The following is a 16242-nucleotide window of genomic DNA, read 5'->3' as shown; positions in this document are numbered from 1 at the left end:
GAAGAGCTGCGGGAGATCAATAGTTTGTCCGGTTTCCTTTCTGAGGTCAGGAATGTAAAAGCTGGAGATTCCAGAAGCAGCGAGTGGAAAATCCCCGGTTGAAAATCACAGGCAGCGCTCGGTTCCAGCTCAGTGTTGTGTGGCTTCAGCTCACCTGGGGCACGAAGGTGGTGTAGAGGGAGGCTCTGAATTGGGGGCAGTGTGAACATGTATCGGGGGCTGGATTTTATCATCCGGATTATAGAGAGAGCGACAGCGGTGATCCGGTGCGGCGGCTTTTAGTGCTGACATTGGGCCCCATGGAGAGCGATTCCCTTTGAAATCCACTGTGTCCCCGCGGTGTGTTCACCTGGCGCTTGTCCTGTTCACACTTCACAGGTTGGACATTGCAGACAGCTCGGCTCACAACCCAGGGACACCGCTTCATAGGGACAGACTCCGCTCCGATTGACCTGTCCCACAATCTGCTCTTTAACTGGGAGAAGTTTCTCATTTCTCGGTTGTTTTCTGGAGCCATTTTCAGAGTCGGATTGAAAGAATATTTGATCTGCTCCGATTCTGAGTCCAAAAGTGATCCCGCTCTCTTTTCTTTCATCATTTCTTTCTTGTCTCTGTCCCGGGAAAGTGTCCGTGTCACTTTCTTTCTGCAAATTAACCTGCTGTCAATTTCATCCCAAAGCGAAAGTGCCTGAAGGAAAGTGACGTGTTTTGTCATTTCCGAAAGGGAGGAGGGTATGTAAAGAGGGTGGATCAGACTGAGAGGGGTGAGGGGCAGTTGGGAAAGCCTTTGGGGTATTCGGTAAATTCCCGGCTACATAGGAAATGTCACCAAATCCCTCTCAGCTGGAAGTGTGACCAAAATCTACCGTCCGGGTGGATGTGGGAGCGGGATCCCACATTCCCCAACTGGAGACTGGAGAGAAACTACAATTTACAACAATGCTGTTATTGGCGAATAAAACAGTGGGAATTGTAATTATTGAAAGCGGAGGCGGAAGGAGGGTCAGGGAACTGAAGGAAGAATATTAAAAGCACTGGCGAGTGACATTAGGGGAAATAGGAAGGACCTGCGGGAGCGTGTGCATTTTTACCTTACAAAAATCTGCGGCCCATTCACAGCTACTTTTGCATAATTAGGCTTCATTTCTTCCTTGAGGGACGTGGGCGTCTCTGGAAGGGCCAGAATTTGTTGCTCCTCCCTAATTACCCGACAGAAGGTGGTGATGAGCCGCCCCCTTTAACCCCTGAACTGCTGCCGTTCATGTGCTGTAGGTGAATTTACAGAGGTGTTGGGAAGGGTTTTCCAGGAGTGTTAGCCAGTAACAGTGAAGAAATGGGAAATAGTTCCAAGTCAGTATGCTTGTCCCTTGAATGGGAAGCAAACTTTGGTGCTGGTCCCTTGCGTCTGCTACCCTTGTTCTTCTGGGTGGTAGAAGTCGTCAGTTTGGGAAGCCGTGTTGAAGGGGCTTTGTTGAGATCCTGCAGTTCACCATGTACATGGTACACACTGATCCCAGTGTGTGTCGGTGGTGGACAGTAAATATTGAAGTTGGTTGGAGCGTTGTAGACTTCCTGACGTACACAACTTGATACCACTTTTGGGGTCGGTTTTCTGTTTTGAAGAATTTAATGGTGATGGAAATTGGATTGGTTCATTCCCACTTTTTTGGAATTGGAATGCAATAGTTATTGTCTTTGTAAATTAATAAAGTTGCTTTGCAAATCTTTTAACACATGTCTGTTGCTGTGCTCAAACCCAAATCATCCAGTTTATTTTTTGGGGCCCTTTGGAAGGACTGTAAACAACTGCACTGCTGATAAATTCACCCTGGAGTGAGGGCAGTTTTGTGTGTAGGCCCAGCTTTCTCTATGATATTTTTATCAAAACAGGCTTGCATTCACATTGTGCCCTTCCTGACCACAGGTGTCTCAAAGCACTAAGCAGCTTATAAAATACTTCAGATATATAGTGACTGATGTAATGTAGGACACAAGTTAGCCTATGCTGTGCACAGCAGAAAATCAGAATGTTGTTTAAATGGAGAAAGAACACAGAATCTTTCAGTGCAGAGGGACCTGGGTGTCCTTGGAACTGAGCAATGAAAATTTAGCAAACAGGTCGAGCAAGTAATTGGAAAGGTAAATGGTATGTTGTCCTTTATTGCAAAGAGGATGAAGTATACAAGTAGGGAAGTTTTGCTTCAACTCTACAGGCCATTTGTGAGACCAGGCCTGGAGTACTATGTACAGCTTTGTTCTCCTTATTTCAGCAGGGATTAACTTGCATTGGAGACACTTCAGAGAGGGTTCACCAGGTTAAATCCTGGAAAGAGAAGTTGGTTTATGAAGCAATCTTAGCAGTTTGAGCCTATACTCTTTTCGAGTTTTGAAGAATGAGAGGTGATGTCATTGAATCATTTAAGATTGTGAGGAGATTTGTCCAGGTGGATGTTGAGGCGTTTCCACTGTGGGCGAATTTGTAACTGGGGAGCACAGTTTCAAAATAGGGCCAATGCGTGTGAGACGTAGATGAGGAGGATTTCTTTTGCGCCGAGTGTCATTAATCTTGTAAATTCTCCACCTCAGAGAACAGTGGATGTCGGGTTATTAAATATATTCAAGTCTGAGTTAGATGGGATTGATCAACAAAGGAGTCAAAGGTTATAGGTGGCAGGCAGGGGAGTGGATTTAAGGCCACAATCAAATCAGTCAGAATCTTATTGAATGGTGGAGCAGGCCTGAGAGGCCAAGTGGCCTACATCTCTTTTTCCTTCTGTACTTATGTAATGCAGACAGTATTTATCATACAGATTTTCAGAAGGTGTAAACAACCATGCGAAACAAAAGATTTCCATCCCCACTTTCCACTCATTCTCCTCCCTATTCATTGCCTGATGACACTCCCAACCCAACTGTCTGATGTCCCCATATATTCACAGAGGCTGACACTCCAGTCATCTTCTATGCCCACCCATTCCATTTCTGCATCTGTTCATTTCTAATTTATGCCTCTCTTTTCACCTTGTCTCCTGAACATCACGCTCAGGCCTCTCTCCTTTGGAACTGGAATGTGGTGTAGAGAAGCAGAGGGGTAAAAGATGATAAATCAGGGCAGTTCGGTTCACAATAGGTTCACATTTCCAACGGGTGAGGGAAAATCTGATTGTGGAGAAAGGACAGGAGAACAGAGAAGGACTGACAGGAAGAGGCAGCAGGTGGGAGAATCCAGAGCATTTATACAGAGTATGGAAAGCCAACCGACAGAATTGGAAAATGAACATCATTCCAGTCAATGCGTAATATTGAAAACAATTTATTTTAGCAAAGGCTCTCATTGTGTATAAAATTTTCCAGTTACAAATAAATTTATGTGTTTGCCAACAGTTCATAAATATCAATAAATAAATTATCAGTAAAAATTCACATTACACATTAAATAACATGTAACATTTCATTACATGAATACATCACAACAATAAAGATCAATAAATTACAGTGGCTGAAATAGATTGAAAAGTTGGCCACTTAGGAGAGGAGAAATGGAAAGGTCAGTGCGGCCCAGGGTTTATAGGTCTGCAAACCCATATCTTGAAAGCCTGACAGTAAATTCCAGAGCAGACACCCCATCCACTGAAGTGTTAGGATTACATCAGGGGAAAATATCATAGCAATAAATATCAATAAATAAACAAATAAAATAAATAATCCCATCATGTCACTCATTGTTCTGTCATCAGTACAATAAAATATAAAATATGTTACGAATATATATATAAAAAGCTTTATGTTAAAAGCCATTAAAATAAATAATCTTTGTTCCCAGTCTGTGCTAAAGATGTCTTTCTCACTTTCTTCTGCTGATTTGTCCTATGATGAAAAGGAGCTGTTGTAAACGGGCTCTGGTCTCGGTGCGGATTATTTCCCAGGCACAGTCACTGAATTTCTGAAAAAGAAAGTTATTCAGGGTAACCGATTAGAGAATGAGCAGATTTAAATGTGGTGAAATGAACTAAATGCCAGCAATCACATTGTCATTTATCAATTGACCTACCTCCTGTTTGAGAAACTTTTCCAGTTTCCTGAAGTAATTGTGAATGGCGGAGTTTCTCCTCATCTTGTGCTCTGATCCTGCTTTCCTGACACATTCTTCCAGCTCACCGAGCTGCCAATCCAGGAGAAGCCAGAAGTTTTCCAGCTTGTCCTGGGCCCATGTGGCTGAACCCAGGTTCATGCTGTAGATCTTACTGATGTGACGCAGGGTTTGATGGACAATCTGGATCCTGTCCTGTGTCTGTGTATAATGTAGAGAATGACATTAGAGAGGACATGCTCACCTTTAGTTTTAGAAAAGACTATGTTAAAGAACAAAATACAAATAGAGCTAAAAATGTTCAGAAGGGGGAGGTTTAATTTTAGTGTGTTTAAAGGGGATCTGGCGCAGGTGTATTTGAATCAAGGATTCTTTTTTCCTTTATTCTTTCATGGGATGTGGGCATCACTGGCAGCATTAGATGCCCATCCCTAATGTCCCTTGAACTGAATATTAGAAAGGACAGTGAAGATTCGACCATGTGCTGAGAGTGACATGTCATCCAAGCCAGGTGCAGAAGGCACGATTCCCTTCTTAAAAGGTATTATGAATCAGAGGGGCTTTACAAAGATCCATGATAGTTGCATGGTCAGTATTACTGACACTAGTGTTATATTCCACGTTTATTGATTGAATTAAAATTCCACCAGCTGTGTGATGGGGCATGAACTCAGGTGCCCAGAGCATTAGCCTAGGCCATGATTTATTAAAGTTGGGAATCTACCACTAAGCCACCATCTCCTCTTAAATAGTGCTTCCTCGGGAGAAATGGAGCAATTGAGGCTCTTTTTAAGTGGAGATGTTATGGTTGCAGACTGGACTCCTTTCAATGAAGTAGAAAGGGAGGGCATCGAAAGGTCAATGACGTCATTAGCCAAAAATGTAGAGATTAAAACAAAACAGAAGGTGGTGATAAACCGCCCCCTTGAACCCCTGAACTGCTGCCGTTCATGTGGTGTAGGTGAATTTACAGGGGTGTTGGGAAGGGTTTTCCAGGAGTGTTAGCCAGCAAAAGGGAAGAAATGGGAAATAGTTCCAAGTCATTATGCTTGTCCCTTGAATGGGAAACGAACTTTTCTGCTGGTCCCTTGCGCCTGCTACCCTTGTTCTTCTGGGTGGTAGAAGTCGTCAGTTTGGAAAGCGGCATTGAAGGGGCTTTGGTGAGATCCTGCAGTTCACTATGTACATGATACACACTGACCCCAGTGTTTGTTGGTGGTGGACAGTAAATATTGAAGTTGGTTAGAGCGTTGTAGACTTCCTGACGTACACAACTTGATACCACTTTTGGGGTCGGTTTTCTGTTTTGTAGAAATTAATGGTGATGGAAATTGGAGTGGTTCATCCCCACATTTTTGGAATTGGAATGCAATAGTTATTGTCTTTGTAAATTAATAAAGTTGCTTTGCAAATCTTTTAACACATGTCTGTTGCTGTGCTCAAACCCAAATCATCCAGTTTATTTTTTGGGGCCCTTTGGAAGGACTGTAAACAACTGCACTGCTGATAAATTCACCCTGGAGTGAGGTCAGTTTTGTGTGAAGGCCCAGCTTTCTCTATGATATTTTTTTCAAAACAGGCTTGCATTCACATTGTGCTCTTCCTGACCACAGGTGTCTCAAAGCACTCAGCAGCTTATAAAGTTATTTAGATATATAGTGACTGAAGTAATGTAGGACACAAGTTAGCCGTTGCTGTGCCCAGCAGAAAGTCAGAATGTTGTTTAAATGGAGAAAGAACACAGAATCTTTCAGTGCAGACGAACCTGGTTGTCCTTGGACTTGAGCAATTAAAATTTAGCAAACAGGTAGAGCAATTAATTGGAAAGTTAAATGGTATGTTGTCCTTTATTGCAAAGAGGATGAAGAATACAAGTAGGGAAGTTTTGATTCAACTCTACAGGCCATTTGTGAGACCAGGCCTGGAGTACTATGTACAGCTTTGGTCTCCTTATTTAAGCAGGGATTAACTTGCATTAGAGACACTTCAGAGAGGGTTGACCAGGTTGATTCCTGGAAAGAGAATTTTTGAGCAATCTTAACCAGTTTGAGCCTATAGTCCTTCGGGTTTTGAAGAATGAGAGGTGATGTCATTGAATCATTAAAGATTGTGACGAAATTTGACCGGGTAGATGTTGAGGTGTTTCCTCTCTGGGGGAGTCTGTAACTGGGGGCCAAAGTTTCAATATGCACGTGAGACGGAGATGAGGAGGATTTATTTTGTGCCGAGTGTCATTAATCTTTTAAATCTCCACCTCAGAGAACAGTGGAGGTTGTGTTATTGAATATATTCAAGTCTGAGTTAGATGCGATTTAATCAACAAAGGAGTCAAAGGTTATAGGTGGCAGGCAGGGGAATGGATTTAAGGCCACAATCAAATCAGTCGGAATCTTATTGCATGGTGGAGCAGGCCTGAGTGGCCAAATGGCCTACTTCTCTTTTTTCTTCTGTTCTAATGTAATGCAGACAGTATTTATCATACAGATTTTCTGAAGGTGTAAACAACCATGTGAATCTAAAGATTTCCATCCCCACTCTCCACTCATTCTCCTTCCTACTCATTACCTGATGTCACTCTCAACCCCATTGTCTGATGTCCCTATATATTCACAGAGGCTGATACTCCAGTCATCTTATATGTCCACCCATTCCAGTTCTCCATCTGTCCATTTCTAATTTATACCTCTATTTTCCACTTGTCTCCTGAATGTCACGCTCAGTCCTCTCTCCTTTGCAGCTGGAATGTGGCGTTGAGAAGCAGAGGGCTAAAAGATGATAAATCAGGGCAGTTCGGTTCACAATAGGTTCACATTTCCAATGGGTGAGGGAAAATCTGATTGTGAAGACAGAAGAGGAGAACAGAGAAGGGCTGACAGGAAGAGTCAGCAGGTGAGAGAATCCAGAGCATTTACACTGAGTATGGAAAGCCAAACGACAGAATTGAAAAATGAACATCATTCCACTCAATGCGTAATATTGAAAACAATTTATTTGTAGCAAAGGCTCTCATTGTGTATAAAATTGCCAGTTACAAAAAAATTTATCTGTTCGCCAACACTTAATAAATATCAATAAATAAATTATCATTAAAAATTCACATTACACATTAAATAACATGTAACATTTCATTACATGAAGACATCACAACAATAATGATCAATAAATTACAGTGGCTGAAATAGATTGAAAAGTTGGCCACTTAGGAGAGGAGAAATGGAAAGGTCAGTGCGGCCCAGGGTTTATAGGTCTGAAAACCCATATCTTGAAAGCCTACCAGTAAATTCCAGAGCACACACCCCACCCACTAAAGGGTTAGGATTATATCAGGGGAAAATCTCAAAGCAATAAATATCAATAAATAAATGAATAAATAAAATAAATAAATAATCCAATCATGTCACTCATTGTGACTCATAAAATATAAAATTTGTTACAAATATATATATAAATAGCCTTATGTTAAAAGTTTTTAAAATAAATATTCATTGGTCCCATTCTGTGCTAAACATCTTTCTCAGTTTCTTCTGCTGATTTGTGCTATGATGAAAAGGAGCTGCTGTAAACAGGCTCTGGTCTCATTGCGAATTATTTCCCAGGCACAGTCACTGAATTTCTGAAAAAGAAAATTATTCAGGGAAACCGATTAGAGAATGAGCAGATTTAAATGGGGTGAAATGAACTACATGCCACCATTCACATTGTCATTTATCAATTGACCTACCTCCTGTTTGAGAAACTTTTCCAGTTTCCTAAAGTAATTGTGAATGGCAGAGTTTCTCCTCATCTTGTGCTCTGATCCTGGTTTCCTGACACATTCTTCCAGCTCACCGAGCTGCCGATCCAGGAGAAGCCGAAGGTTTTCCACCTTGTCCTGGGCCCATGTGGCTGAACCCAGGTTCATGCTGTAGATCTTGCTGACTTGATGCAGGGTTTGATGGACAATCTGGATCCTGTCCTGTGTCTGTGTATAATGTAGAGAATGACATTAGAGAGGACATGTTCACCTTTAATTTTAGAACTGACTATGTTAAAGAACAAATTATAAATGGAGATAAAAATGGGCAAAGGGGGACGATTAATTTTAGTTTCAATTAAAAGGGATCTGGCCCAGGTGTATTTGAATCAAGGATTCTTTTTTCCTTCATTCATTCATGGGATGTGGGCATCACTGGCAAAGCCAGCATTACATGTCCATCCCTAATGTCCCTTGAACTGAATATTTGAAAGGACAGTGAAGATTCGACCATGTGCTGAGAGTGACATGTCATCCAGTCCAGGTGCAGAAGTCACGTTTTCTTTCTTAAAAGGCATTAGTGAATCAGAAGGGTTTTACAAAGATCCATGACAGTTGCATGGTCAGTAATACTGACACTAGTGTTATATTCCACGTTTATTGATTGAATTAAAATTCCACCATCTGTGTGATGGGGCATGAACTCAGGTGCCCAGAGCATTAGCCTAGGCCATGAATTATTAAACCTGTGAATCTACCACTAAGCCACCATCTCCTCTTAAGTAGTGCTTTCTCAGGAGGAAAGTAGCAATTGAGGCTCTTTTTAAGTGGAGATGTTATGGTTGCAGACTGGACTCCTTTCAATGAAGCAGAAAGGAAGGGCATGGAAAGGTCAATGACGTCATCGCCAAAAGATGTAGAGATTAAAACAAAACAGAAAACGAAGCCTTATGTGAAACATTAGGCTCTTAGCAGAGTGAGGAACCAAGCTGAATGCAGCCAATATGGAGAAAAGTTATCAAGAGAAATGAGGAGTGAACAGAATGCATGAGAATTGATGAGTAGGTCACGTAAGAGGGAAGCTAAAAACCTTTAATAAGCATGTAATTAAATTTTTGTTTTTGATCATTCGTGAGAATAAAATAAACCTTCATTCTATGATCCTTTGGCCTATCCTGCCTGCGTGATTCATGCCCCAAAGTCATTCAGTGCAGCTCAGGAGTGAGATGTTTCGAGCGAGGCAAATTGTTACAGGGAATAAGATGATTAGAGGAAGTGAGGTGGTTAGAGGCAGGGAGAAAATTAAATGGTGTTAGGTTGAGAAATGTTGAGAAGTTTTCACGTAGTCAATGATCAGAGGACAAAATGCTCTCAACATCGCCCTCATCCTGATAACTACATTGGTGTCTTGCTGCATCAAGCTGTGCGTGGACCCTTGGAACGCAAACTGCAAGTGCTGAGTTTCAACCAGTCCCCGTTGTTGCAAAGGATGGGAGTGGCCTTGCTGTCGTGAACACTCGAAGCCTTTGGAATTGCCTCACCACCTTTCCCGTATAGAAATGCTTAGGCAGAGAAACATCTTTGACAACAGGCCCATCAGGCAGTGGTCTGCCCAGAATAATCTATAGGCCCTGCAGGAAAAGGAGATGGGAGATCCAGTCGGATGGCTCGCAGAGCAGGTAGTTAGAGGGAGGGACATAATATCAGGGAGGGATATAGTTGGAGATAAGGGGGTAGTGAGTGCGGTTAGAGAGAGTGATATAGTTCATGAGTGAGATAGTGAGTGAAATTCACTAAGTAAGACTGCTCTTACATTCACAATGGGTACAAATCACTCTGTTCCAAATTCCTGATATGGAAGTTTCCGATCCGGTTGTTGATCTTACTTTGTATAAAAGCCCTGTGTGAATCAAATGAACCGAGTGTTCACTCACCTCTAATTCCTTCGAGAGTTTCACCAGGTTCAAGGGTTTGGTTTTCAGTGAGAGTCTCTGTCTTATACAGTGTCGGGGAAAGGGTCCGCCCTGAGAGGGGAAAACAATCACTGTTACAATCAGCCCCAAAAACTCAAATACTGGAGAATCACAGGCTATTCATTGCACAAAATGACAAATCGCAAAACATTTCCCCTGATGTGACATTTCACAGCAAGCGGACACAATGTGATTCACCTCCTGCTCTGGCTGCAGGTTCAACTCACCATTGCATTCAGTTTGCTGAGAGTCTCTGTGTTGAGAACTTGCTGTAACTGCAGCCTGTCACATCCCAGACTGAGGGTCCCGGACAAGAAGAGCAACATCATCCAAAATCTCCAGATACTCGCCAAAGCCATGATCAAGCGACCCAGAGTGAAACACCGATGTGAAAGATGAGAAACCGGCGGCTTCTTGATTCCGCGGCGGATTTAAACTGGGAAAGTCGAATCGGAGCCGCTTGTGATCCGGGAGCGAGCGCCTGTGCTGCCGAACGGTGTCTGTGTGAGTGTGGAGTCTGCTCGGTGCTCTCACTGGCGCTGCCATGCTGTCGGCTTTAATGTGTGGCATTACATTCGAAAAGTGAAAACGGGCTCGAGGATTTTTGGAAGAGCTGCGGGAGATCAATAGTTTGTCCGGTTTCCTTTCTGAGGTCAGGAATGTAAAAGCTGGAGATTCCGAAAGCAGCGAGTGGAAAATTCCCGGTTGAAAATCACAGGCAGCGCTCGGTTCCAGCTCAGTGTTGTGTGGCTTCAGCTCACCTGGGGCACGAAGGTGGTGTAGAGGGAGGCTCTGAATTGGGGGCAGTGTGAACATGTATCGGGGGCTGGATTTTATCATCCGGATTATAGAGAGAGCGACAGCGGTGATCCGGTGCGGCGGCTTTTAGTGCTGACATTGGGCCCCATGAAGAGCGATTCCCTTTGAAATCCACTGTGTCCCCGCGGTGTGTTCACCTGGCGCTTGTCCTGTTCACACTTCACAGGTTGGACATTGCAGAGAGCTCGGCTCACAGCCCAGGGACACCGCTTCATGGGGACGGACACCGCTTCATGGGGACAGACTCCGCTCCGATTGACCTGTCCCACAATCTGCTCTTTAACTGGGAGAAGTTTCTCATTTCTCGGTTGTTTTCTGGAGCCATTTTCAGAGTCGGATTGAAAGAATATTTGATTTGCTCCGATTCTGAGTCCGAAAGTGATCCCGCTCTCTTTTCTTTCATCCTTTTTTTCTTGTCTCTCTCCCAGGAAAGTGTCCGTGTCACTTTCTCTCTGGAAATTAACCTGGTGTCCATTTCAGCCCAAAGCGAAAGTGCCTGAAGGAAAGTGACGTGTTTTGTCATTTCCGAAAGGGAGGAGAGTTTGTAAAGAGGGTGGATCAGACTGAGAGGGGTGAGGGGCAGTTGGGAAAGGCATTGGGGTATTCGGTAAATGCCCGGGTACATAGGAAATGTCACCAAATCCCTCTCAGCTGGAAGTGTGACCAAAATCTACCGTCAGGGTGGATGTGGGAGCGGGATCCCACATTCCCCAACTGGAGACACGCAAGAAACTACAATTTACAACAATGCTGTTATTGGCGAATAAAACAGTGGGAATTGTAATTTTTGAAGGCGGAGGCGGAAGGAGGGTCAGGGAACTGAAGGAAGAATAATAAAAGCACTGGCGAGTGACATTAGAGAAAATAGGAAGGACCTGCGGGAGCGTGTGCATTTTTAACTTACAAAAATCTGCGGCCCATTCACAGCTACTTATGAATAATTTGGGTTCATTTCTTCCTTGATGGAACGTGGGCGTCTCTGGAAAGGCCAGAATTTGTTGCTCCTCCCTAATTACCCGACAGAAGGTGGTGATGAACCGCCCCCTTTAACCCCTGAACTGCTGCCGTTCATGTGGTGTAGGTGAATTTACAGGGGTGTTGGGAAGGGTTTACCAGGAGTGTTAGCCTGTAACAGTGAAGAAATGGGAAATAGTTCCAAGTCAGTATGCTTGTCCCTTGAATGGGAAGCGAACTTTGGTGCTGGTCCCTTGCGTCTGCTACCCTTGTTCTTCTAGGTGGTAGAAGTCGTCAGTTTGGGAATCGGTGTTGAAGGGGCTTTGCTGAGATCCTGCAGTTCACCATGTACATGGTACACACTGATCCCAGTATGTGTCGGTGGTGGACAGTAAATATTGAAGTTGGTTAGAGCGTTGTAGACTTCCTGTCGTCCACAACTTGATACCACTTTTGGGGTCGGTTTTCTGTTTTGTAGAAATTAATGGTGATGGAAATTGGATTGGTTCATCCCCACTTTTTTGGAATTGGAGTGCATTAGTTATTGTCTTTGTAAATTAATAAAGTTGCTATGCAAACCTTTTAACACATGTCTGTTGCTGTGCTCAAACCCAAATCATCCAGTTTATTTTTTGGGGCCCTTTGGAATGTCTGTAAACAACTGCACTGCTGATAAATTCACCCTGGAGTGAGGTCAGTTTTGTGTGTAGGCCCCGATTTCTCTATGATCTTTTTATCAAAACAGGCTTGCATTCACATTGTGCCCTTCCTGACCACAGGTGTCTCAAAGCACTCAGCAGCTTATAAAATACTTTAGATATATAGTGACTGATGTAATGTAGGGCACAAGTTAGCCTTTACTGTGCCCAGCAGAAAGTAAGAATGTTGTTTAAATGGAGAAAGAACACAGAATCTTTCAGTGCAGAGAGACCTTGGTGTCCTAGGAACTGAGCAATGAGAATTTAGCAAACAGTAGTGCAATTAATTGGAAAGGTAAATGGTATGTTCTCCTTTATTGCAAAGAGGATGAAGAAAAGAAGTAGTGAAGTTTTGCTTCAACTCTACAGGCCATTTGTGAGACTAGGCCTGGAGTACTTTGTACAGCTTTGGTCTCCTTATTTAAGCAGCGATTAACTTGCATTGGAGACACTTCAGAGAGGGTTGACCAGGTTGATTCCTGGAAAGAGAAGTTGGTTTATGAAGCAATCTTAACCAGGTTGAGCCTTTACTCCTTCGAGTTTTGAAGAATGAGAGGTGATATCATTGAGTCATTTAAGATTGTGAGGAGATTTGATCGGGTAGATGTTGAGGTGTTTCCTCTCTGGAGGAGTCTGTAACTGGGGGCCAAAGTTTCAATATGTGGCAACTGCACCTGAGACGGAGATGAGGAGGGTTTCGTTTGCGCCGAGTGTCATTAATCTTTTAATTTCATCACCTCAGAGAACAGTGGAGGTTGTGTTATTGAATATATTCAAGTCTGAGTTAGATGGGATTGATCAACAAAGGAGTCAAAGGTTATAGGTGGCAGGCAGGGGAGTGGATTTAAGGCCACAATCAAATCAGTCAGAATCTTATTGAATGGTGGAGCAGGCTTGAGTGGCCAAATGGCCTACTTCTCTTTTTCCTTCTGTTCTATTGTAATGCAGACAGTATTTATCATACAGATTTTCAGAAGGTGTAAACAACAATGCAAAATATAAGATTTTCATCCCCACTCTGCACTCATTCTCCTTCCTACTAATTGCCTGATGTAATTCTCAAACCCATTGTCTGATGTCCCCATATATTCATAGAGTCTGACACTCCAGTCATCTTCTATGACCACACATTCCATTTCTCCATCTGTCCATTTCTAATTTATACCTCTATTTTCCACTTGTCTCCTGAACATCACGCTCAGTCTTCTCTCCTTTGGAGCTGGAATGTGGCGTTGAGAAGCAGAGGGGTAAAAGATGATAGATCAGGGCAGTTCGGTTCACAATAGTTTCACAGTTCCAAAGGGTGAGGGAAAATCTGATTGTGGAGAAAGAAGAGGAGAACAGAGAAGGGCTGACAGGATGAGGCAGCAGGTGGGAGAATCCACAGCATTTATACTGAATATGGAAAGCCAACCGACAGAATTGGAAAATGAACATCATTCCAGTCAATGCGTAATATTGAAAACAATTTATTTGTAGCAAAGGCTCTCATTGTGTATAAAATTTGCCTGTTACAAAAAAATTTATCTGTTCGCCAACACTTAATAAATATCAATAAATAAATTATCATTAAAAATTCACATTGCACATTAAATTACATGTAACATTTCATTACATGAAGACATCACAACAATAAAGGTCAATAAATTACAGTGGCTGAAATAGATTGAAAAGTTGGCTACTTAGGAGAGGAGAAATGGAAAGGTCAGTGCGGCCCAGGGTTTATAGGTCTGAAAAGCCATATCTTGAAAGCCTACCAGTAAATTCCAGAGCAGACATCCCACCCATTAAAGGGTTAGGATTATATCAGAGGAAAATGACATAGCATCAAATATCAATAAATAAATAAATAAATAAAATAAATAATCTCCTCATGTCACTCATTGTTCTGTCATCAGTACAATAAAATATAAAATTTGTTACAAATATATATATAGATAGCTTTATGTTAAAAGTTTTTAAATAGATAATCTTTGTTCCCAGTCTCAGCTAAACATGTCTTTCTAAGTTTCTTCTGCTGATTTGTGCTATGATGAAAAGGAGTTGTTGTAAACGGGCTCTGGTCTCATTGCGGATTATTTCCCAGGCACAGTCACTGAATTTCTGAAAAAGAAAATTATTCAGGGAAACCGATTAGAGAATGAGCAGTTTTCAATGTGGTGAAATGAACTACATGCCAGCATTCACATTGTCATTTATCAATTGACCTACCTCCTGTTTGAGAAACTTTTCCAGTTTCCTAAATTAATTGTGAATGGCGGAGTTTCTCCTCATCTTGTGCTCTGATCCTGCTTTCCTGACACATTCTTCCAGCTCACCGAGCTGCCGGTCCAGGAGAAGCCGGAACTTTTCCACCTTGTCCTGGGCCCATGTGGCTGAACCCAGGTTCATGCTGTAGATCTTGCTGATGTGACACAGCGTTTGATGGACAATCTGGATCCTGTCCTGTGTCTGTGTATAATGTAAGGAATGACATTAGAGAGGACATGTTCACCTTTAATTTTAGAACAGACTATGTTAAAGAACAAATTATAAATAGAGATAAAAATGTTCAAAAGGGGGAGGATTAATTTTAGTGCGTTTAAAGGGGATCTGGCCCAGGTGTATTTGAATCAAGGATTCTTTTTTCCTTTATTCATTCATGGGATGTGGGCATCACTGGCAAAGCCAGCATTAGATGCCCATCCCTAATGTCCCTTGAACTGAATATTTGAAAGGACAGTGAAGATTCGACCATGTGCTGAGAGTGACATGTCATCCAGTCCAGGTGCAGAATTCACGTTTCCTTTCTTAAAAGGCATTAGTGAATCAGAAGGGTTTTACAAAGATCCATGATAGTTGCATGGTCAGTATTACTGACACTAGTGTTATATTCCACGTTTATTGATTGAATTAAAATTCCACCATCTGTGTGATGGGACATGAACTCAGGTGCCCAGAGCATTAGCCTAGGCCATGAATTATTAAACCTGTGAATCTACCACTACTATCTACCACCACTATCTACCATTAAGTGACCATCTCCTCTTAAATAATGCTTTGTCAGTAGAAAAGGAGCAATTGAGGTTCTTTTTAACCGTAGATGTAATGGTTGCAGACTGGACTCCTTTCAATGAAGTACAAAGGGAGGGCATCGAAAGGTCAATGACGTCATCGCCAAAAATGTAGAGATTAAAACAAAACAGAAGGTGATGATGAACCGCCCCCTTTAACCCGTGAACTGCTGCCATTCATGTGGTGTACGAGAATTTACAAAGGTGTTGGGAAGGGTTTTCCAGGAGTGTTAGCCTGTAACAGTGAAAAAATTGGAAATAGTTCCAAGTCAGGATGCTTGTCCCTTGAATGGGAAATGAACTTTTCTGCTGGTCCCTTGCACCTGCTACGCTTGATCATCTGGGTGGTAGAAGTCGTCAGTTTGGGAAGCGGCGTTGAAGGGGCTTTGGTGAGATCCTGCAGTTCACCATGTACATGGTACACACTGACCCCAGTGTTTGTCGGTGGTGGACAGTAAATATTGAAGTTGGTTAGAGCGTTGTAGACTTACTGATGTTCACAACTTGATACCACTTTTGGGGTCGGTTTTCTGTTTTGTAGAATTTAATGGTGATGGAAATTGGATTGGTTCATCCCCACTTTTTTGGAATTGGAGTGCAATAGTTATTGTCTTTGTAAATTAATAAAGTTGCATTGCATATCTTTTAACACATGTCTGTTGCTGTGCTCAAACCCAAATCATCCAGTTTATTTTTTGGGGCCCTTTGGAAGGACTGTAAACAACTGCACTGCTGATAAATTCACCCTGGAGTGAGGGCAGTTTTGTGTGTAGGCCCAACTTTCTCGATGATATTTTTTTCAAAACAGGCTTGCATTCACATTGTGCTCTTCCTGACCACAGGTGTCTCAAAGCACTCAGCAGCTTATAAAGTACTTTAGATATATAGTGACTGATGTAATGTAGGACACAAGTTAGCCATT

At 42.4% G+C, this 16242-nt stretch overlaps 1 protein-coding gene across 1 annotated transcript; it reads right to left on the bottom strand.

Moving 5' to 3' along the window:
• Positions 1-7604: 7604 nt before the first annotated feature.
• Positions 7605-10155, bottom strand: LOC144667750 (interferon kappa-like). Its single transcript, XM_078529194.1, has 4 exons — positions 10024-10155; positions 9758-9847; positions 7812-8051; positions 7605-7703 (listed from the first exon to the last, which is right to left on the bottom strand). The coding sequence occupies exons 1-4, from the start codon at positions 10153-10155 to the stop codon at positions 7605-7607; spliced, it is 561 nt and encodes a 186-aa protein (XP_078385320.1).
• Positions 10156-16242: the final 6087 nt, after the last annotated feature.

Source organism: Cetorhinus maximus, chromosome 25 (genome assembly GCF_964194155.1).
Source record: "Cetorhinus maximus chromosome 25, sCetMax3.hap1.1, whole genome shotgun sequence".
Classification (NCBI taxonomy): domain Eukaryota; kingdom Metazoa; phylum Chordata; class Chondrichthyes; order Lamniformes; family Cetorhinidae; genus Cetorhinus; species Cetorhinus maximus.
The sequence above is the reverse complement of the archived record's forward strand: the minus strand, read 5'-3'. Positions and strand labels throughout refer to the sequence as shown.